The sequence below is a fragment of the Chiloscyllium plagiosum genome, chromosome 48 (genome assembly GCF_004010195.1).
Source record: "Chiloscyllium plagiosum isolate BGI_BamShark_2017 chromosome 48, ASM401019v2, whole genome shotgun sequence".
Taxonomy (NCBI): Eukaryota; Metazoa; Chordata; class Chondrichthyes; order Orectolobiformes; family Hemiscylliidae; genus Chiloscyllium; species Chiloscyllium plagiosum.
The window spans coordinates 9,499,340-9,523,212 of NC_057757.1; the positions used below are offsets into that span (position 1 = coordinate 9,499,340).

Below are 23,873 nucleotides of genomic sequence, written 5' to 3' on the forward strand. Positions count from 1 at the left end.
TAGGTAAGGGGTAAATGTAGGGGTATGGGTGCGTTTCGCTTCGGCGGGTCGGTGTGGACTTGTTGGGCCGAAGGGCCTGTTTCCACACTGTAATGTAATCTAATCTAATCTAAAAAAAAACCTACTGTTTGTACAGGCGTATCTAGCCTAACTTCATCCCCTCACAACATCTTATCTATTTGCCCATAGTATCTACCATTGTTTTGCAATCATGTTTCATGCTGACATACAACTTTAGCTAATACAAAAACAATTATATATTTCCTCCACATAGTTCCCATTTTGTTGACTCAGCTCTCGGCCGAAACAACCCCACACTGGTGTGAGTTCATTTACTTTGTATCAGAAATTATAATTGCAGAATTGCAGAACTGCAGAAGTAACATTAATTTACCTACATCCCACATCACTCATGGAAGGAACATTTACAGAATTTATCAGACTTGTTCGATCGACTTCGGAGGGCAGGCTTGTTGGTAAACCTGGCTAAAAGTGAATTTGCCAAAGCCCAAGTCACCTTCCTGGGCCATGTTATGGGACACAGACAAATGGCCCCATGGGATTAATTGGGGAAATTCCCACCCCATCGACAAAAAGAGCTGTATTATGGTTCCTGAGATTGAGTGGATTTTATCAAAAGTTTGTGCCGAACTTTAGCAGTGTGGCTGCTCCACTCCCTGAATTGCGAAAGAAAGGCAAGAAGTTTCAGTGGACAGCCTGAAAACTGTGTTACCTACTGTATTAGCCATGCCTAGTAATGCAAAGCCTTTCAAGGTGGCTATTGATGCCAGTGCTCCTGCTGTGCTCCTGCAGGAAGACAACGAGAAGATAAAAAGACCTATCGGGTATTTCTCCGGGAAATTCAATGTTCATCAGCAGAAATATTCAACAGTTGAGAAAGAGACTTTATGCTTGGTGTTGGCGCTACAACATTTCAGTGTTTATGCTACCAATAACGCATCTGAGACAATCATACACATTGATCATAACCCATTGGAGTTTGTGGAGACATTTAAGGATAAAAATGCCAGATTGTTTTGATGGAGCTTGGAATTACAGCCATTCAATTTGACAATTGTGCATGTGGCAGGTCGAGAAAACATGATTACTGATGCGTTGTTGAGACTTGGATGTGAAACAGAGACATTCAGTGGTGGGAGAACCACAGACTGAATCCGAATGTGGTTGTGCACGTTTGCATGTTTATAGTTAGTGAATGTATAGTGTGTTTAAGTACTAACCAATTGAAAATGAAGCCATATTTAGATATTGATGGTTCATTTTTCTTTTAAGGGGGGAGATGTCACAACGCTGGTCTGGTACAAGGTTACTTTGCTTTTGAGTTTTTTTTTAAGAGAGGGAGTAATTGGCCAGGCTCCATTGTGCCTGAAGTTTGAATGGTTCATTGGGACCTTGTTTACCCGAATAGATAGAGCTTCAGGCCAAAAGCTTGAAAAGCCTTTCGAAAACAAAACTGGTACAGTCAAGGGGGCGGGGCCAGCTCTCTAGCTGTGCAGTTCAATTCAGTTCAGGAGAGAGTTGAATAAGAGTCACAGGTGAAACTGGAAGCTTCTCTCTGTCCTTCTGCCCTTATGATTTAGAACTGTAGGTTGCCTGTGTCATTGTTTACTGGTTGTACGAAGGGATGTGTGTATTGGGGCTGTTGCAAGTATTTTCGGAACTGTATCATTCAGTCAGGTTTGGATAGGATAAGTTTGGGGCGGCACGGTGGCACAGTGGTTAGCACTGCTGCCTCACAGCGCCAGAACGAAGGGATGTGTGTATTGGGGCTGTTGCAAGTATTTTCGGAACTGTATCATTCAGTCAGGTTTGGATAGGATAAATTATCCAGCATTCTGTTTTCTGTTGTCTTTCATTCTGCAATTTTGTAAATGACTTTTATTTGTTTAAAAGCTGGTAGTCTACCTAACTAATTTACTCCGGGAATATCCACTATACATCTAGCTCAACAAAGAGCAAAGCTACGGATTTGCCTACCTGCTTATAAGTATATTGATGGGTCTGGCCTAGTCCATAACATGGGAGGTTGTTTCTCCTTGTGGGAGAGTCTGGGGAAAGGGAGGACAATCAGAGGGTTACACATTTACGACAGAGATGGGGAAGAATTCCTTTTCTCAGATGGTTGTGAATCTATAGAATTTTTTTTACTGCAGACAGCAGGCACGACTGAGTCACCCAAAAGCAAGGGAGAGTCAAGTGTCGACGTGGGACTGCTGAGAAATGGGGGTGGAGAGCAGTGATGGAGAGCAAAGAAATGGCATTGAAACTAAGTTTTCACATCAGTTTTCACAGTGAGAAGAAACAAGCAGCATACCAGACTTCAAGAGAGTCAGGGAACAGAGGTGACTGCATTAACCATCACTAAGGGGAAGGTGCTGGTGAAGCTGAAAGGTCTGAAGACGGAAAGATCAGCTGCTCAGGCTGGACTACATCCCAGGGTTCTGAAGGAAATAGCTGAGAAAATGTGGAGGAATTGGTGGTGATCTTTCAGGAATCACTGGTGTCAGGAAGGATCTCAGAGAACTGGAAAATAGCTAATGTTTAAAAAGGGATAGAGGCAGAAAATAGGAAGCTATAGGTCAGATAGCCCAGGAAGCTTGGTCAGTTAGCCCAGAAAGCTATAGGTCAGATAGCCCAGGAAGCTATAGGTCAGTTAGCCCAGGAAGCTATAGGTCAGATAGCCCAGGAAGCTATAGGTCAGTTAGCCTAGGAAGCTATAGGTCAGATAGCCCAGGAAGCTATAGGTCAGTTAGTCCAGGAAGCTATAGCCTGACCTTAGTTGTTGGTTAGATTTTTGAGTCTGTTATTAAAGATAACATTGTGGAGTACTTGGACGTACATGAGAAACTAGGGCTGAGTCAGCACGACTTTGACAAGGAAAGGCCATGCCTGACAAATCTTTTAGAAGTTTTGAGGAGGTAATGAGCAAGTTAGACAAAGGAGAGACAGTGGATGTGATCTACAGAGGAGCCTCGATTATCTGAACAACACGGCTGGGGAGTATTTTGTTCAGATAATCAAATGTTCGGATAATCAAACGCTGGATAACACAATTTAGCCCAGCATCAGGACCTTGCGATCTTGTCCAGATAATCTGAAATTCGGATAGTTGAATGCTGGATAATTGAGGTTCATCTACATTTGGATTTTAAGAAGGCCTTTGACAAGGTTCTGCACAGGAGGCTGCTAAATATGAGCTCCTGGTGTTCAGAGCAAGGTACTTGCATGGATAGTGGATTGGCTGACTGGCAGAAGGCAGAGTGTGAGGATAAAGGGGTCTTCTTCTGGTTGGCAGCTGGTGACTAGTAGAGTTCTTCGAGGAGAAAGTGAGGTCTGCAGATGCTGGAGATCAAAGTTGAAACTTTATTCCTGGAACAGCACAGCAGGTCAGGCAGCATCCAGGGAACAGGAGATTCGACGTTTCGGGCACAGGCCCTTCTTCAGGAAATGAAGAAGGGCCTGTGCCCGAAACGTCGAATCTCCTGTTCCCTGGATGCTGCCTGACCTGCTGTGCTGTTCCAGCAATAAAGTTTCGACTAGTAGAGTTCTGCAGGGCTAGAATGCAAGAGCAGAGATGTACTGCTAGGGTTGTGTAAGGCTCTGGTCAGACTATATTTCGAATACTGTGAGCAGTTTTGAGCCCCGTATCAAAGAGAGGACGTGCTGGCCTTGAAGGGGGTCCAGAGGAGGTTTACAAGAATGACCCCAGAAATGAATCGGAGATGCCGGTGTTGGACTGGGGTGTACAAAGTTAAAAATCACACAACACCAGGTTATAGTCCAACAGGTTTAATTGGAAGCACACTAGCTTTAGGAGTGTTGCTCCGAACGCTAGTGTGCTTCCAATTAAACCTGTTGGACTATAACCTGGTGTTGTGTGATTTTTAACCCAGAAATGAAGGGTTTGTCATATGAAGACCGGTTGAGGTCTGTACTCGATGCAGTTCAGAAGGATGAGAGGGGTTCTGATTGAAACAGAATACTGAGAGGCCTGGATAGAGTAGACACGAAGAAGATGTTTCCCACAGGAGGGAACCAGGAGCCGAGGGCATAGCCTCAGGGTGAAGGGATGACTCTTTAGAACTGGGAGGAGGAGGAATTTCTTCAGCCAGAGGGTGGTTAATCAATGAAAGTTATTGCTGCAGAGGGCTTTGGAGGCCAAATCATTGAGTGTATTTAAGACAGAGACAAATAGGTTGTTGTTTAGTAAGGGGGAATCAAGGGTCACAGGGAAAAGGCAGGAGAATGGGGTTGAGACATACGTCAGCCATAATCAAATGACGGAACAGACTTGATGGGCCAAATGGCCTAATTCTACTTCCATGTCTTATAGTCTTATTGTTAAATGTATTCAAGGTTGAGACAGAGGTTTAATCATGAGGAAAAGGCAGAAAATGGAGTTGAGGATTATCAGATCAGCCTGGATCACATTGAATGGTGGCGCTGACTTGCCTGTTCCTACATCTTACTGTCTGATGGCCTTGTCTTTCCAATTGTCGCTGTAGATACCAGAGACAGACATTATTGAGCCTTTTTTCTTGGCGGGTATTGGTTGGGTTTCCTGGCCAGAAAGCTGAGGGTGCAGTACCTGGAAAAGCACCTTGCTCCTGAAAGTCACTTGGTTGTTCCTAGCTGCCCATCTTGTTGGGAGTGGCTCCCTTGTCAATGAGCTTGCAGAGTTCTGTCAGTGATACCAAAATATTTTTAATCAACCTCTTCTGAGATGTTATTACACACCTCTGGCTCAGGTGGGACATGAACCCAGGGCTCCTGGCTCAGAGATAGAGACACTACCACTATGCCAGAAGTTGACTCTGAGCACGGTGGGAGACACCTTTGATACTCAGTAGCACAACAGAATCTGTGTTTCTGTAGGATACCACTTTTGCAAACTTTACATCCTCTTCTCTCCACCAACATTGCACTCCCACAACAACTCTGCCTGTTCATGTCCAGCTTTGGGACTTTGTTGCTGCTGGTTGAATCCCAGCCAACATCTTCCCATTCCACATTACCTGCACAGCTCAGGAAAGCTATCAACTAGGTTAGTACCCAAGTTCCTACTTGCCTATGGGAGACAAGACTTATACAATGGGCTGGAAAGTTAAAGAAAAGATTACTTTTAAGCATGGGATTCAGAAAAAGGTCACTGAATGAGTATAATCCAACTTCCAGAAAACCATGAAAATGAACAACCAGGACAGTCAAAAAAAACAGAAAGTGGAACCAACATGAAAAACCAAGTTGCTTAACAAAACCAAGTGTGCAAATTTCAGCCATGGAATCAAGGTACAAATCTGATTACGAGAGAAACTATTCAGAGTGTAAGTGATCTTGAGAAATCTCCAGGATAGGAATTGAGTGCTTCCAAGAAATCTTTGGATGTATTCAATCACATGAAGAACAAAAGGCATATTTTTCAACATACAAGACTTTGCAATTGGAGACCAACTCATCTGGAAAGCCTACAGCAAAAGAGATCATTAAAACTACAAAACTAACACTAGAACATTTACTTAAACCAGTTGAGAAATAATCAATTGTACTTTAAAATTTTTTTATGTTCCCAATCCAATTCCTAGGATTTAGTCACATTAATAACATTTCCATTTAATCACATCTAAATTTTATTTTTGATTACTATACAGTTTTGCATATTAAATTTCACATTGTTCCAAACAGTTAAATACAGTCGACTCCACTTGGGTGCATGTGGCAAGAGCAGTTTCAAGTTCTATAATTTAGCTTTGTTAATTTTCCTTCCATTTGTTTACAGTCCCAATCCTCTAATGAAACATTGGCATTTAATACTTGTTTTTCCCTCTTACAAATTGGTGGATTCCTGCTAACCATCAATGGGAGTAAACTGTCAGGTTATCCACATCAGTGGTACAGATAGTTCAAGTTCTTTGATCTTCTAGTTAGAACTCTACAATTTCATTACCATATGACATCTCAGTTAGTTGTTGGAAGATGGTCCACTTGTGAAAGTGAGCCTTAAGGAGAACAGTTCTGCATGCACAAGGTGGAAAGGACAGCAAGTGTTATTGCCAGATGCTTCGAAGGGGGGTTGACTGTAATGCACACCTCAAACAACTTCCCTCACACAAAACAAAACATTCTGTTGGTGTTGGATTCTTTAATATAGAGCAAACATTGTACAGCGTGTATACTTTGTCCCGTATGAGTCCAGAGACTATGTATCACCAAATAAGCATTTGGACACCTCAGACAAGCATATTGTGAGGTGTGTGTGTGTGTGTGTCTGTGTGTGTGTCTGTGTGTGTGTGTCTGTGTGTACTGCACACACCACAAATTAACAGTAATTATAAGATGTCATAACAAAAATATATGCATTAAATTTTCTTTTACTAAAGTTGTCAATGGGAACTGATTCTTCTTGTTTTTAAAAAAACACAAAGCATTTTTAACATAAAAGTTAGACAATCATTTGCAACTTGTATTCCAAAGTACTCATTGTCCATGCTCCAATATGTTTTAATACTAGGTATCTGTTTATCTGGCTGAATGTTGTAAAATAGTCTTTTGGACAATGTGTTTAAAAGCCCCTCAAGAACCAATGTATGCGATAGGATTTTGGAAGGGGTATAATACAGAAGAAATTACTAAGGGTTTCCAACCCTTTACAACACCAGCACTAAACAACAAAGAACACAAATCGATTACAAAGCCTAATGCCTGACACATGAAGGGAATCTGCACTCTGATTGATTTTGCCTCTCAGCTACAGAGAGCTGGAGTCCCAAAGTCTCAGAAATCCAGAAGCACATTACAGACATGGTGCTCAGACCTTCAGGGAAGTGCACATCACACTTACACATGTGCTACACCGAAGAATTTATGTGAGATCACTCGTGCCACAGGCCTCTGGAATGTGTTGAATAAAATGGGACTACTTTATTAACTAATGAGCATGCTCGCACTATCGTATCCATCTCTAACCAGGTTAGAGAAATCTAAACATGATCCAAAGCCATTCCCAAGGCATTGTGTTCAAAAATAGATATATGTGTTTATAGATCTATACATATACTGCTTTCTCCAATAACAGGCTGGGAATTTTCAATAATAGTTCATGGAGAGCAACAAAATGGGAAAGCATTTTAGAGAAATTTGATTGTCTTGCTTACTCCCATTTTTAATGAAGTTTCCATTAACAAAAACAATAACAACTTTTGTAGTGATATCGTTTGGTGCAATCTTTGGTAATGCCTGGAATCACCATGGAAACAAATAATGTGATCAGGAACACGAGAGGAATGAAGTGAGTTCCCAGGATTTCTGAGTTACTCTCTCTCACACAAATACACACCGTACACACAAACACACTCGTACACATAAATACACACCCGTACACACAAACACACACCCGTACACACAAAGACACTCGTACACATAAATACACACTCGTATACACAAACGGACAGAAAGGCTGTCTACAGGCAAACTCACATACAAATGCACACACACACACATGCGCACACGCACACACTTATGCAAGTACAGGCGTACATACAAACAGTTAAGTACAGACGGACTCAAGCAAACTTATAAAGGGAAATGTATACAAAGTTTTATTCAAACACAGGAGCACTCACACATTCAAACACACACACACACGTTCTAAAAAAACATAAGCACGCAGGCACTTCAGCAAACACATTCAAACCAAGTGAACTCAACTCAGCTCAGGAACAATCAGATCCACAGCTTCAAGTGGTGTACTTTTTAAAATCAAGTTTGGACACTTGCACAAGTCAGATTTGATCTGGATTGTATTTAGAATGACTTAAGAATCACTAAGTTTGCATGACACCATTTGTATCTGAATCTTTAATCTGGACAATCAGTCAATTCAGATTTGAACTGATTAGAATCTGGAGCAGAAAGTGGACTGAGAATCTTCACCTAAACAGCAATGTTGCAATTGGTCTCTAGGCTCATTGAACCTTTGGATAGATGTAAAAAGGAATTGCAGACAGATTGCAGTCGGATAAAAAAAAACACCATCAGTTAACTACTTTTACAATGATCTGTAATCAGCTTGGAGCTATAGAACATGCAGAGAAAAATAAAATTGTCCCATTGTATCACGTCATACATATACGCTGAGAGTAGTGCATGGTGCCTGGCAGTGTATAGAATAGGTTGATCTGGTTCAAGACTAACTGTGATGTAGAAAAGTGTTTCAAAATTAGGGATGCAATGATTCAGAAAATCCAAACTGTACTGACAAATTTTCAGGCTGACTAAGATCTCAGCTGCCAGTTTGACATTGATAACACCGAAATCTCAATGTAGAAAAACCAAAGTTGATTTAACATTGACTGTATATATACATTAACAGAGTCTTTCAAAGTTAATGAAAATTCAGTGGTCAACCATCTTGTACGCCTAAGAAAGGAGTTCAGTGCTCAGTTAAAGATCAGTCAATGTATGGTCTGAAGAAATGGACTAAGCAGTACATGCGCTGAAGGAATCCAGTCAAATGATTCCTGTCTGTGGAGGAATTACTGGTTTCATTTCACTAAAACTGTAGCTTGAGCAGTAAGAAATAAAAAAGCATGTCGGACAAAAACTAGCATTAATCTAGTTTCAGGAGTTTTCGTGAATGATCTAGCCCATTATTTAACAGCAAGGGTACCCCACTATGTTTGTCCAGCAATAGATTCTCTACAGGATATCATAACCCCTTTGGCAAACTGGTTATGATCCAAAATGACCAAACAACAGTATTAACATTAATTTATTTTTGCTTATCCGGATCATTTAAGGCATCATATATCACCATGAAGTAGCGAGATTGAACTCAATGGCACTGTGGCTCAATAAAGGACAGAACTTATTCACATTGATATGACTTCGATGAGAAAAGGTGGGACTCACTGTACTAAAGCGAAATTCCAAGCATCATATATTTGTGTACAGTACAGTTTCCAGGTTGGTCAGATGACAGAAGAATGAACTTGATGAGAAAGTTTTACTATGAGTTTTGACTATGCACTTTTTAACCCTTACATTACCAGCAGATTCCCAGAAACATCTCCTTTGACTGACTTAGTCTGTTTTCGGTTGAAGTTTTAGAAATTCATTCAAGGATGTGAGTAACATTGGCCAGACCAGCACTTATTACCCATCCCTAATTGCCCAGAGGACAATGAAGTGTCAATCTGTAGGTATGGAGTCACGTGTAGGCCAGATCAGTTAAGGATGGCAATTTCCTTCCCTAAAGGACATTAATGAACCAGATGGGATTTTGTGACAATTGACAATGGTTTCATGATCATCATTAGATTCCTAATTCCAGATATTTATTGAAATCAAATTCCACCATCAGCCATGGCAGGATTTGAACCTGGGACCCTAGAACAGTGTCTCTGGATTAATTGTCCTGTGATAATATCACTAGATCATCACCTCCCCTAGAGATCAGTTACAATACAAACCCTATTTACAAAAGGTAGGCCTGGCTTTATTACTGTAACACTATGACCCAATTATTACATGACACAATTAAATTCTGATTTTGAAGAAACTAAAATGATTCAATCCACCCATCCCTTTTCTCTCCGGTCGTGAGGCCTTCACTCTTTTGAAATTTGAACTTAATTTATGTTTGAACTTAAAAACAAAACCTTTTTGTTTTTAAAAAGAGGTTTAAGTCCTCTTTAAAAACTGTTCAAGTCCTTCCTCCCAACTGTTCACTTTTGGTGAGAGACAATGAAAGAAAATGTCCTAAAGAAATGTAGGCGAAGGTTGGATTGGCCGTGGGACATTGCCCATAAAGTTCAGCTATGTGTGGGCGAGCAACGGGGAATGTAGGGTTACAGGGATAGGGTGGGTCTGGGTGGGCTGTGTTTCGGCAGGTCAGTATGGACTCGATGGGCCAAATGGTTTGTTTCCACACTATAGTGATTCTGTGATTCTATCAGTTACTTTAAAAGGACATAGTTTAAGCCATTTCTGAGCTCTGGGTCTGCTGACTTACAGAGTGATCAGGGCAACCTTTGGTCACTGACAAGCGCTGCTTCCTGCCCAACAGCTTGGACAGGCGTCACTTTACAGAGATCAATTGTGAGTTTGTTTTCTTTCTGTGTTGAGAGATGGCTTGTTTATGACAACTCTCATATTGCTTGTGAATGATTGCAATGGGACATTACAGCACCATCATGTCATCGCCAAGGTCGACTCAGTGAAGCTCTACTGTACTCAATGGATGATGTTTCGGGTACCATGCAGCCAATTAGCTCTCAGCTTTTATTTAGGCCCTGACCAAATGCCAATGAAAATGCAGGTCTTTGCGAAATTGCGATGGATTGGCTGCAATCCTTGCATCCCCAATTAAAGCATGTGTTACGTTAGAAGACATACAGTGCATCTGAAGACTATGAACATATAACATTCCGACTGTACAATAAGAAGGATAAGACAGGGCGCGATCACATCACGACGCAGCACTGACAACGTTGCTTCTCCTTCAAATCCTCCACCTCGTCTACTGCCTCTTTACCCTTCCCAGCCGCCTTCTCCTCTGCACCCTGGGCAGCGGTGGTGCCATTGGGAGGGGCCTGGCTCTCCCCTGGCCTCTCGCTCTTGCCATCAGCATCTTCAATCACCACAAGCTCTGCTTTGCCTGTTCCATCATACCCGAGCACCTTCTTGGTCTCATTCTCGTCCTCGACGTCCTGGTAACCCATGAAGATCATGGTAACCGGCTGGTCTTTGCTAGGCTCTGCGCCATCCCCCGGAGTTTTCTGAAGGATTTTAAGGCTCTCTCCGGCCATCCCGTCCGGCTTTAGCTTCTCTGGGGTCTGACCGTCGGCCTGGAGCTGACCATGAGGTCCTTTCCCCTCAGGAGTCAGCGCTTTATTGAAGTCTGTCACCTTGTCAGCCTTCTGTATCAGCTCGTCCACCTCGGTGCTCGTGAGAAGGTGGACTCCGTTCTCCACTGCTCCGTCACCTTTGCGCATCTCATGGATAACCTTGAGGTCATCCTCGTAGACCTTGACTCCTTGTTGCTTGAGGTTCTTGGGAGACACACTGCTGGTGGACAGGACTTTGGTCTCCCCTGTTACATTGTCCTTCTCCACCGTAATTTCCACCGCAAACATCGCTGCAAACAACAAAAGGAGCTGAATGTCAGCAAATAGGTAACAAAAAAATACAGTCACTGCATGTTAAGGACTAGTGGCAATGGTTCCATAATCTGGTGGGTAAATCTCTCCCACCACAGCTCTTCAAATAACAAAAGACAGCAAACTTTGTTTGAACCGACACCTTCCCCAATGACCTGAAATCTCATGAGCCGGCAAAACATATAAGTTGAAACTTTATTGATGGAACAGCACAGCAGGTCAGGCAGCATCCAGGGAACAGGAGATTCGACGTTTCGGGCACAGGCCCTTCTTCATTTGATCTCCAGCATCTGCAGACCTCACTTTCTCGGCAAAACATATAAACCTTAAATGCATATTTATTGTATTATTGCGATCTCCCCAATGTCTGAGTAATCAGATGAGGGTGCAAATGAGAAAGCTCTCTACTGGTAATATTTAAGGAAAGGTTAGATCATTATTTATGCTGTAAATAAAGTATAACGGTCATATGTTACGTTTTTATTACTTGGCATGTTTTTATATTGATTAGGCGTACCTCTCAATTATCCGGAATATTGCTTCAACAGTTACACTGCTTGTTCCCCAGGTGCTGGTTAATAAAATATTTGTAGTAATAACTCAAATGTTCCATAGACAACACCTTCCAAACCCATATCATCTATCAGGTAGCTGGCCAAATGCAGCTAATGCATGGAACACTACCCTGTGGCAAGCTCCCCTCCTAGTCACTCACCTCCCTGTGTTGTTCCTTCGGTGTCACTGGGTCAAATTTCTGGAACTCCCTTCTTCACAACCATGTGGGCGCCGACAGCCCATGGACTGTAGCAGTTCAAGAAGGTGGCTCACCCCAAAGGGCAATTCATAGAATCCCTACAGTGCAGAAAGAAAGCCATTCGGCCTACACCAACCCTCTGAACTGCATCCCACCCAGACCCACCCCTGTAACTCTGTTTCCCCATGGCTGATCCACTTAGCCTGCACATCCCTGAACAATTCAGCGTGGCCAATCTACCTAACCTGCACATCTGAATGTCCAAACTCCACACAGACAGTCACCCAAGGGTAGGATCGAACCCGGGTCTCTGGAGCTATGAGGCAGCAGTGCTAACCACTGAGCCACCCAATGAAGGACAGCAACAAACACCAGCCCAACCAGTGAAACCCACATTCCATGAGTGAAGAAAAGTAAAACCAATTTGGTCTTCCACATTGACCTGAAAGTGAAAATCAGGTCTGAGCTTAGGTCCTCATTGAACCAACTGCAGCTTCAACAGTGCAGCACTCCCTCAGCACCTTAACTCACAGAATTTTCATCCCAATCTACAAGCTGAAGTGACTGCAGTGGGGCCTATAGCGAGAACCTGCTGGGTTAATGATCAGATTGTCACTTCTGAAACCTGATTCTGGATTAGTGGTGCTGGAAGAGCACAGCAGTTCAGGAATCTGATGAAGGGCTTTTGCTGAAACGTCGATTTTGCTGCTCCTTGGATGCTGCCTGAACTGCTGTGCTCTTCCAGCACCACTAATCCAGACTTCTGAAACCTGGTTGACTCTGATTAATAGAGTTTTAGAGTCATTATTATAGTGAGGAGGTCATTCTATCCATTGAGATTATACTGACCCTATGAAGTAAACCTGCTAATCCTATTCCCTCACTCCATCCACGCAGTCCTGTTACAAATGTCCATCCGATTTTCTTCTGACATCACTAATCTGAATTCACTGCTCTCAAAGGCAGTCAGTCATCATTAATTGCTGTGTCTCATTCCAAAAATCTTCGAGCTGTGTCCCCTTGTCATTGGACCATCAGCTAATGGAACAATTTCTCTTTGACCATTTTAAACATAGAACTTTGAACATTCTAGTGCAGTCCAGGCCCTTCGGCCCTCAATGTTGCGCCGACCTGTGAAACCAATTTGAAGTCCATCTCTCCCCCACTATTCCATTTTCATCCGTATGCCTGTCCAATGACCATTTCAATGCCCTTCAAGTTGGCAACTCTACTACTGTTGCAGGCAGTGCGTTCCACGCCCCTACTAATCTCTGAGTAAAGAAACTACCTCTGACATCTGTCCTATATTGATCACCCCTCAATTTAAAGTTATGTCCCCTCATGCTGCCCATCACCATTGAGGAAAAAGGCTTTCACTGTCCACCCTACCTAACCCTCTGATTATCTTATACGTCTCAATTAAGTCACCTCTCAACCTTCTCACGAAAACAGCCTCAAGTCCCTCAGCCATTCCTCATAAGACCTTCCCTCCATACCAGGCAACATCAGAGAGGTTCCCATGGGGGACTGGTTAGCAAGGTTAGATCTCATGGAATACAGGGAGAACTAACCATTTGGCTTAAAGGTAGAAGACAGAGGGTGGTGGTGGAGGGGTGTTTTTCAGACTGGAGACCTGTGACCAGTGGAATGCCACAAGGATCAATGCTGGGTCATTTTCGTCATTTTCGTCATTTATATTAATGATTTGGATGTGAGCTTAAGAGGTATAATTTGTAAGTTTGCAGATGACACCAAAATTGGAGATGTAGTGGACAGTGAAGAAGGTTACCTCGAATTACAATGGGATCTTGATCAGGTGGGCCAATGGACTGAGGAATGGCAGATAGAGTTTAATTCAGATAAATACGAAGTGCTGCATTTTGGGAAAGCAAATCTTAGCAGAATTTATACACTTAACGGTAAGGTCCTAGGGAGTGATGCTGAACAAAGAGACCTTGGAGTGCAGGTTCACAACTCCTTGAAAGTAGAGTCGCAGGTAGATAAGATAGTGAAGAAGACGTTTGGTATGCTTTTCTTTATTGAGTACTGAGTACAGGAATTGAGAGGTCATGTGGTTGTACAGGACATTGGTTAGACCACTGTTGGAATATTGCGTGCAATTCTGGTCTCCTTCCTATCAAAAGGATGTTGTGAAACTTGAAAGGGTTCAGAAAAGATTTATAACGATTTCGCCAGGGTTGGAGGATTTGAGCTACAGGGAGAGACTGAATAGGCTGGGGCTGTTTTTCCTGAAGCATTGGAGGCTGAGGTGATGATCTTATAGGGTTTTATAAAATCATGAGGGGCATGGATAGGATTAATAGCCAAGGTCTTTTCCCTGGGGTGGGGGAGTCCAGAACTAGAGGGCATAGGTTTAGAGTGAGAGGGGAAAGATATAAAAGAGAACTAAGGGGCAACTTTTTCATGCAGAGGGTGGTGCATGTGTGGAATAAGCTGCCAAAGGAAGTGGTGGAGGCTGGTACAATTGCAACATTTAAAAGGCTTCTGGATGGATATATGAATAGGAAGGGTTTGGAGGGATATGAGCCGGGTGCTGGCAGGTGAGACTAGATTAGGTTGGGATATCTGGTTAGCATGGATGATTTGAACCGAAGGGTCTGTTTCCGTGCTGTACATCTCTATGACTCTGTGACTCTATCTTTCCTATAATGCGGTAACCAGAACTGTACGCAATACTCCAAGTGTGGCTGCATCAGAGGTCTGTACAGCTGCAGCATGACCTTGTGGCTCCAAAACTCAATCCCTCTACCAATAAAAGCTAACACACCGTATGCCTTCTGAACAACCCAATCAACCTGGGTGGCAACTTTCAGGGATCTTTGTACCTGGACACAGAGATCTCCCTGCTCATCTACACTACCGAGAGTCTTACCATTAGCCCAGTACTCTGCATTCCTGTTACCCTTCCAAAGTGAATGACCTCACACTTTGTTGCATTAAACTCCATTTGCCACCTCTCAGCCCAGCTCTGCAGCTCATCTATGTCCCTCTGTAACCTGCAACATCCTTCGGCACTACCCACAACTCTACCGACCTTTGTGTTATTCGCAAATTTACTGACCCATTCTTCTACACCCTCATTTAGGTCATTTATAAATATGATAAACTGCAGTGGGCCCAAAACAGATCCTTGTGGTACACCACAAGTAACTGAGCTCCAGGATGAACATTTCCCAACAACGACCACCCTCTGTCTTCTTTCAGCTAGCCAATTCCTGATCCAAACCACTAAATCACCTTCAATCCCATGCCTCTGTATTTTGTGCAATAGCCTGCCATGGGGAACCTTATCAAACGCCTTACTGAAATCAATATACACCACATCAACTGCTTTACCCTCATCCACCTGTTTGGTCACCATCTCAAAGAACTCCAAAAGATTTGTGAGCACGACCTACCTTCACAAAACCATGCTGACTATCCCTAATCAAGCTATTCCTTTCTAGCTGATCATAAATCCTATCTCTTTTAACCTTTTCCAACACTTTACTCACAACTGAAGTAAGGATCACTGGTCTCTAATTTCCAGGGTTGTCTCTACTCCCCCTCTTGAACAAGGGGACAACATTTGCTATCCTCCAATCTTCTGGCAATACTCCTGTAGACAATGATGACATAAAGATCAAAGCCAAAGGCTCTGCAATCTCTTCCCTGGCTTCCCAGAGAATCCTTGGATAAATCCCATCCGGCCCAGGGGGTTTATCTATTTTCACACTCTCCAGAATTGTCTTGTGAACCGCAATCTCGTAGCCTGTATCTCAGTGTTCTCCTCGACAACATTTTTACAGTGTAAAAATTTTCTAGAGGAAAAATATTCATTTCGCGCTTCCCCTGTCTCCTCTGACTCCTTGCACAACTTTCCACTACTATTCCTGATTGGCCCTAATCTTTCTCTAGTCATTCTTTTATTCCTGATATACTGATAGAAAACTTTAGTGCTTTCCTTGATCCTATCTGCTAATGACTTCTCATGTCTTCTCCTTGCTTGTCTTAGCTCTCCCTTTAGGTCTTACCTGGCTAGCACCTGAACTGAGTCTTCGGTCTCATCTAACATAAGCCTTCTTCTTACTCTTGACAAGAGATTCAACTTCTTTCATAAACCACAGTTCCCTCACTCAACCACTTCCTCCCTGCCTGACAGTTACATAATTATCAAGGACACGTAGAGCTGTTCCTTGAATAAGTTCCATATTTCAACTGTGCCCGTCCCCTGCAGTTTCCTTCCCCATCTTATGCATCCTAAATCTTGCCTGATCACATCATAATTGTCTTTCCCTCAGCAATAACTCTTGCTCTGCATTATATACCTATTCCTTTCCATCACTAAAGTAAACATAATGAAATTGTGGTCACTATCACCAAAGTCCTCACCTACCTCCAAATCTAGCACCTGGCCCAGTTCATTACCCAGTACCAAATCCAATGTGGCCTCGCCCCTTATTAGACTGTCTACATACCGTGTCAGGAAAATTATGGTCACTATCACCAAAGTCCTCACCTACCTCCAAATCTAGCACCTGGTTCATTACCCAGTACCAAATCCAATGTTGCCTCGCCCCTTATTAGACTGTCTACATACCGTGTCAGGAAACCCTCCAGACAAAAACTGACCCATCTAAAGGAAAGTTGAAGTCTCCCATAACAAGTACCCTGTTACTCTCAATCCTATGCAGAATCATCTTTGCTATCGTTTCCTCTACATCTCTGGAACAATTTGGAGGCCTATAGAAAACTCCCAACAGGGACCCTCTCCTTTCCTGTTTCTAACCTCAGCCAAGACTACCTCAGTAGATGAGTCCTCAAACATCCTTTCTGCCACCGTAATACTGTCTTTGCCTAACAATATCACACCTCCCCCTCTTTTACCATATTCCCTGTTCTTACTGAAACATCTAAACCCTGGAACCTGCAACAACCATTCCTGTCCCTGCTCTCTCCATGTCTCCGAAATGGTCACATCATTGAGGTCCCAACGACCAACCCATGTTGCATGTTCATCCACCTTATTCCAGATGCTTCTGGCGTTGAAGTAGTCACACTTCAAACTACCTTCCTGCCTGCTGGTACATTCTTGTGACCTTGAAACGTCACTTCTGATCTCACTACTCTCAACTTCCTGGACACTGGAGCTACTATTCAGGTTCCCAACCCCATTGCTGGATTAGTTTAAACCCTCCCAAAGAGCATTAGCAAACATCCCCCACCCCCCCCCCCTCACGCCCAGGATATTGGTACCCCTCTGGTTCAGGTATAGACCGTCTCATTTGTAGAGGTCCCAACCACACCAGAATGAGCCTCAATTATCCAATTATCCGAAACTCTCCCTCCTGCACCATCCCTGTAGCCACGTGTTCAACTCCTCTGTCTTCCTATTCCTCTCCTCACTGGCATCTTATCTTGAAGACCTCAATTAGAACTTCCCTTTGTTGCAGGCACATCTCCAACTACATTTTGTAACTAACATCCCCAATCCCTGAAACTATTCCAGTAAATCTTCATATGAATCTCTCAAGGACCCTTCTATCCTTCCTAAACATTAGTGAACAGGATTGGGTGCAATTCTTATTAAGGCCTCACTCGAGCTTAATAAAGGACCACAGAAACTTGTCTGTTTTTGTTTTCAATACCCCAGTGTTGGAAACTCAAGAACCCACATTACTTTGCTCACCACCTTCTCACTAGATCACTCCGAACAGTCCAGGTCCCTCTGCCTCCGATATTACGACCATAGATTTAAATTGACCCACCCATGAAAGTGGAATCTCTTTTGAAAAAAATGAGGCAAACGTTTTTTACCTCTCCAAAACCAAAAGAGAAAATGCTGGAAAATCTCTGCAGGTCTGCCTGAGCTGAGATTTTCCAGCATTTTCTTTTTTGGTTTCAGATTCCAGCATCTGCAGTAATTTGCTTTTATCCAGTTTTTTTTCCTCTCAGAGGGTTGTGAGTGTTTGGAACTCTCTCCTTGACCAGACACTGGAAGCAGAATCGGTGAATCTTTCTTAAGGCAGAGGTAGACAGATCCTTGTTCCGAATGGGGTGGGGGTGGGGTAGGAGAAGTTAGGAATGAGGATTTGAGGTTACAATCAAATCAATTATATTCTTCTTGGGAGGGTGGAATAGGTTCGAAGGGCTGAATGGTCGACTTGTCCTCGCTGTTCAGTGACAGAGAAGGAAGAGCGATGTCGCTCCAAGTCAAGATGGTGACTGAGGGGACAGGGGGCTTGGCGATTTTCTGCCCTTATCCTCCTGGTTGACAGAAGATGGGAACTTGGAAGGCATAGTCTATGGAAGTTTTGTGAGTTATTTCATTACTTGAAGAGCAGTAGGGGAGGTATCCAAGGGATTTATGTTTGTTTCTCTATTCTGTAAAATTGTTCCTTTATCTTAAGGAGCTCTGAGACTAGGAACCGAGGGCACAGCCTTAGAGTGAAGGACAACCCTTTCGAACTGAGATGAAGAGGAAATTCTTCAGCCAGAGGGTGGTGAATCTGTGGAACTCATTGCCGCAGAGAGCTGTGGAGACCAAGTCATTGAATGTATGCAAGAGGGATGGACATGTTCTTGATGAGTAAAGGTATCAAGGGATATGTGAGAAGGCAGGGGAATGGGATTGAGAAAAGTCTCAGCAATGATCAAATGGGCTGAATGGCTAATATCATATGGTCTTGTGGTGTGTACAAGATCAGCTGTCAGTATTTTCATTTTGAGGCTCTGTCATGTAACTTGAATTACTTCAACAGAATGGTGTTTGTAATTATTGCTGCACAGAGGAAACATAATACACTGAACCAATCACAAATCTGAGCAATACTTCACAGAGAGATATCTTCTTCCTCCTGATTGTTGTTTATCTTTGATATATGATTGGAGATAGTTTTCTGCTTAAGGAAATGATCAAAATTAGCTACTGCAGAGAGACTCTGCACAGGAACATGTGATGACATTGGCAATTTTTAAACATATATCCTTCCCCAACCTCCTCACTTCCTATCGATCCCTCAGTCCCTGTTGATCCCTTACTCCCTATAACTCTCTCAGTCCCTGTAACTCTCTCAGTTCCGGTCGCTCTCTCTCTCCCTGTTGATCCTGGAATATGTCACTGCAGCTTGCAAGCGGTTTAGCCATCCAGCAGTACCAGCAAAGCTCCAGCAGGTGGCAGACATTACCACTAATCCATAGAAAGCGACGATTGTAGATGCTGGAGATAAGAGTGGAGAGTGTGTTGCTGGAAAAGCACAACAGGTCAGGCAGCATCCAAGGACCAGGAGAGAAGACGTTTTGGGCGTAAGCACTTCATTAGGAATCTTGGAGGGATTGGGGGATGGGGTGGAGTGGAAGGATGGGTGCCCAAAGGGGCTGAGAGATAAATAGGAGGGGGCTGGGGTTTGGGAATGCAATAGGTAGATGGAGGTGGGGGGGGGTTGATGGTTATAGGTTGGAGCAGAGGGTGGAGCGGATAGGTGGGATAGGCTTGGATTTGGTGGTGGAAGAGGCCAAAGGCTTGCATGTCCTTGGCAGAGTGAGAGGGGGAGTTGAAGTGTGGAGTGGTGGGGTTGTTTGGTATATGTGTCCCAGAGATGTTCTCTGAAACATTCTGCAAGTTGGCGTCCTGTCTCCCCAATGTAGAGGAGACCACATCGAGAGCAGCAGTCCAGCAGCTTGATACTGGCCAAATACCACAGGACTAGGCTGGACTGGGCTGGGCTGGGCAGGACTGGTCTGGGCTGGGCTGGTCTGGTCTGGGCAGGGCTGGACTGGTCTGGTCTGGGCTGGTCTGGTCTGGGCAGGGCTGGACTGGTTTGGGCTGGTCTGGGCAGGGCTGGCTGGACTGGGCTGGGCTGGGCAGGACTGGTCTGGGCTGGGCTGGTCTGGTCTGGGCAGGGCTGGACTGGTCTGGTCTGGTCTGGTCTGGTCTGGGCTGGTCTGGTCTGGGCAGGGCTGGACTGGTCTGGTCTGGTTTGGGCTGGTCTGGGCAGGGCTGGTCTGGTCTGGGCAGAGCTGGTCTGGGCTGGGTGGGCTGGTTGCTCTGCAAACAGATTGGGCTACAAAATCTGAAATATCCTGTTGTCCCAGGGGCTTTCAGAGCCAGGGTCAGCTCGAGGGTATCTCCTTTATAGCAAACACCCAAACGTACTGCAGAGTGCTACAAGACATTTACTGAGATGGAATATGTCGGAACTCAGGCATGAATACCCCTATCTCATATCCCCCAGCTAATATGCCACACCTGTTGTCCCCCTTCAGCCACCAGGCTGCTCCCTGCTTGTTTACCCTCACACCCTGTTACAACAAATTGGAAATCAACAGGTTTCATTTTAACAAGTACTATTCATAAGGACCAGGGAGCGTAACTTCCTGCTGTTGGTTATAATCTCTGCCCACTGACTGTGACCGGTGGATGTGGTGACAACTCTCCTGACCTTCTGGACAGGGTGAAGACTTTCTGACCTTTGACCCTCTGGACAGGGTGAAGACTCTGCTCTGGACAGGCAGGATGTCCCAAATGTCGTCAAGACTTGAACTAACAGGGGTCAGACCTGTGTGACACTGCAAGACCATGTAGTGAGCTGACAATTCTTACAAGACCGCACAGAGACTCACATAATAACATTCAAAGGGCCAATACACTACAAAATAAAACTGAAGTTATATTCAAAGTTTGTGAGAAGATTTGTAGCTCGGGTGCTCGTTGTTGTGGTTCTGTTCGCCGAGCTGGGAATTTGTGTTGCAGACGTTTCGTCCCCTGTCTAGGTGACATCCTCAGTGCTTGGGAGCCTCCTGTGAAGCGCTTCTGTGATCTTTCCTCCGGCATTTGTAGTTCTATGAACACCAACTAGCCACGAAACGACACAACCAGCTATCCTTAGTAGCCACACACACAGATGACAAGCAACATGAATTTGACTGGGACAACACTACTATTATAGGACAAGACAAACAGAGAACAGCCAGGGAATTCCTAGAGGCGTGGCACTCATCCACAGATTCAGTCAATAAGCACATCGACCTGGACCCAATATACCGGCCACTGCAGCGGACAGCTGGAACTGACAACCGGAAGCGGCAGATTCAAACCACTACAAATACCGGAGGAAAGATCACAGAAGCGCTTCACAGGAGGCTCCCAAGCGCTGAGGATGTCACCCAGACAGGGGACGAAACGTCTGCAACACAAATTCCCAGCTCGGCGAACAGAACCACAAAAATGAAGTTACATTGGCCCTGGCCTTTGACTGAGCTGTCTGAATGTCTTTGTGTTTATCATTTCATGGGATGTGGGTAGCAATGTCTGGGCCAGCATTTATTGTCCATCTCCAATGCCTTGAAGGAGATAGTGAGGAGCTGCCTTCTAGAATGTTCTGAGGGTGTAGGGCATCCACAGTGCTGTTCCACCAGAAATTTCATACCAGTGTTTAAGTACAGTCTCTCTGGCATATGAAAGATGCATTTTCACCTGATAATGTTACTGGAAACCCAAGCCTAGTCAGTAGATTTTGTAATTGTTTATGAGTGGGAGTCATTGGCTGGGTGGAGTGAGAAATGCTTGCATGTTTCTTTGAGTGTGTGCTTGGCTGGGGGTTTCTGGGTATATGGGTGCATGACAGCATTGGCATGAACGTCTGTTGCGGGCATCATGCATGTCCCATGTTTGGGAGTACGTGTGTGAGCACATATAATGGGACTCTCGGAAGGTATGCTGCCTCCCAGGTGCCAGGGTCCGGGATGTCTCTGATTGAATCTACAAGATTCTGGTGGGGAGGATGAGCAGCTAGAGTTGGGGTACACATTGGCACCAATGACATAGCTAGGAAAAGGAATGAGGTTCCAAAAAGTGATTTCAAAGAGTTAGGTTGGAAGGATGAGCAGAGTAGTAATCTCAGGATTGCTATCGATGTCATGTACTAGTGAGGCGAGGAACAGGGAGCGAGTGCAGCTAAACACGTGGCTACAGCGCTGGTGTAGGAGGGAGGGCTTCAGATATGTCGATCATTGGGATACCTTCTGGGGAAGGTGGGACCTGTACATGAAAGACGGGTTGCACTTAAACTGGAGGGGCACCAATGTCCTGGGCAGATTTGCTGGGCATTTCAGGAGGGTTAAAACAAGTTTGGCAGGGGGATGGGAACCAGAGGTGCAGGTCAGATCAGAAGAGAAGCTAGTTGTTGAAAGGGCAGAAATAGAATGCAGTGAGTCTGTCAGGAAGGATACACAGTTGTTACAGGAAAGGGATGGGTCAATGTCTGTCTGTTTCAATGCAAGGAGTGTCAGGAATAAGAGTGATGAACTTAGAGCACGGATCAGCACTTGGAACTTCGATGTTGTAGTCATAATGGAGACATGGATGTCACAGGGGCAGGAATGGTTGCTGGATGTTCCAGGGTTTAGATCTTGTGAAAAGAACTGGGAGGGGAGCAAAAGAGGAGAGAGAGTAGCATTGTGAGAGAGTGCAAAACAGCTGCAGAAGAGGAGGCTGTTGAGGAGGGTTTGTCTACTGAGCCAGTATGGGTGGACGTCAGTAACAGGAAAGGAGCAGTCACTTTATTGGGTGTTATCTATATACCCCCCAGTAGCAGCAGAGAGATGGAAGAACAGATTGGACAGCAGATCTTGGAAAGGTGCTGCTGTAACAGAGTTGTTGTTGTTATGGGTAGCTTCAACTCACCCAATATTGATTGGAACCTCATCAATGCAGATGGTCTGGATGGAGCCAATTTTGTCAGGTGTGTCCAGGAAGGATTCTTGACTCAATATGTAGATAGGCCGACTAGGGGAGAGGCCATATTGGATTTGGTGTGAGGCAACAAGCCAGGCCAGGTGTCAGATCTCTCAGTGTGAGAGCATTTCGGTGACAGTGGCCACAACTGCCTCACCTTTACCATAGGATAAGAACAGACAGTATGGGAAGGTATTTAATTGGGGGAAGGGAAATTATACTGCTGTGGTGAAGGAGCCTTGGATGATGAGAAGAGGAGCTTCTCCTCAAGCGGAAGAAGGAAACTTACTTAAGTTTGAGGAAGCAAGGATCTGGCACAGCTTTAGAGGGTTACAGGGTGGCTAGGAAAGAATTCAAAACTGCACTGAGGAGAGCTAGAAGGGGCCATTGAAAGCCTTCAGAAAGGATTAGGGAAAACTCAAATCATTCTACACTTATGTGAGGAATAAGAGAATAATCAGAGAGAGAGTAGGGATGATCAGGGACAGTGGAGGGAACCTGTGCCTGGAATCTGAAGAGGTAGTGGAGGCCCTAAATCAGTTTTTTGCTTCAGTATTCACTAGAGAGAGGGACCTTGTTGATAGTGAACACACCGTGGACCAGGTTAATATGCTTGAACAGATTGATATTAAGGAAGTAGATGTACTGGAAATTCTGGGAAGCATCAAGATAGGATTTTTGGCAGTGTGGAGGAACAGTGGGATCTTAGGGTCCAAGTACATAAATCATTCAAAGTAGCCACCCAAGTTGATAGGGTTGTTAAGAAGGCAGATGGTGATTGAGTTTAAGAGATGTGAGGTTTTGCTGCAACTCTATAAAACCCTGGTTAGACCACACTTGGAATATTGTGTCCAGTTCTGGTGCCTCATTATAGGAAGGACGTAGATACTTTAGAGAGTGTGCAGAGGAGATTTACCAGGATGCTGCTGCTTGGATTGGAGGACATGTCTTATGAAGAGAGGTTGAGTGATCTTGGGCTTGTCACAGTGGAGGGAAGAAGAAAGAGAGGTGACTTGATAGAGGTGTACAAGGTAATGAGAGGCATAGATAAAGTAGATAGCCAGAGACTTTTCCCCAGGGCAGCAATGGTTGTCATGAGGGGTCATAGTTTTAAGGTGATCGAAGGAAGGTATAGGAGAGATGTCAGAGGTAGGTTCTTTACAAAGAGAGCGACGGATGTGTGGAATACACTGCCAGAGACATTAGG

General features: G+C 44.2%; 1 protein-coding gene across 6 annotated transcripts in view; it reads right to left on the minus strand.

The window, feature by feature from the left end:
* Window positions 1-5,624: 5,624 nt before the first annotated feature.
* palm1a (paralemmin 1a) overlaps window positions 5,625-23,873 on the minus strand; it is a 266,525-nt gene continuing 248,276 nt past the window's right edge. For all 6 annotated transcript variants that reach the window (XM_043683616.1, XM_043683614.1, XM_043683615.1 and 3 more), the window contains one exon: window positions 5,625-11,155. In XM_043683616.1, coding sequence (XP_043539551.1) covers window positions 10,482-11,155 — 674 coding nt within the window. In that variant the 3' untranslated portion in view covers window positions 5,625-10,481. The remainder of the gene's footprint in view (window positions 11,156-23,873) is intronic.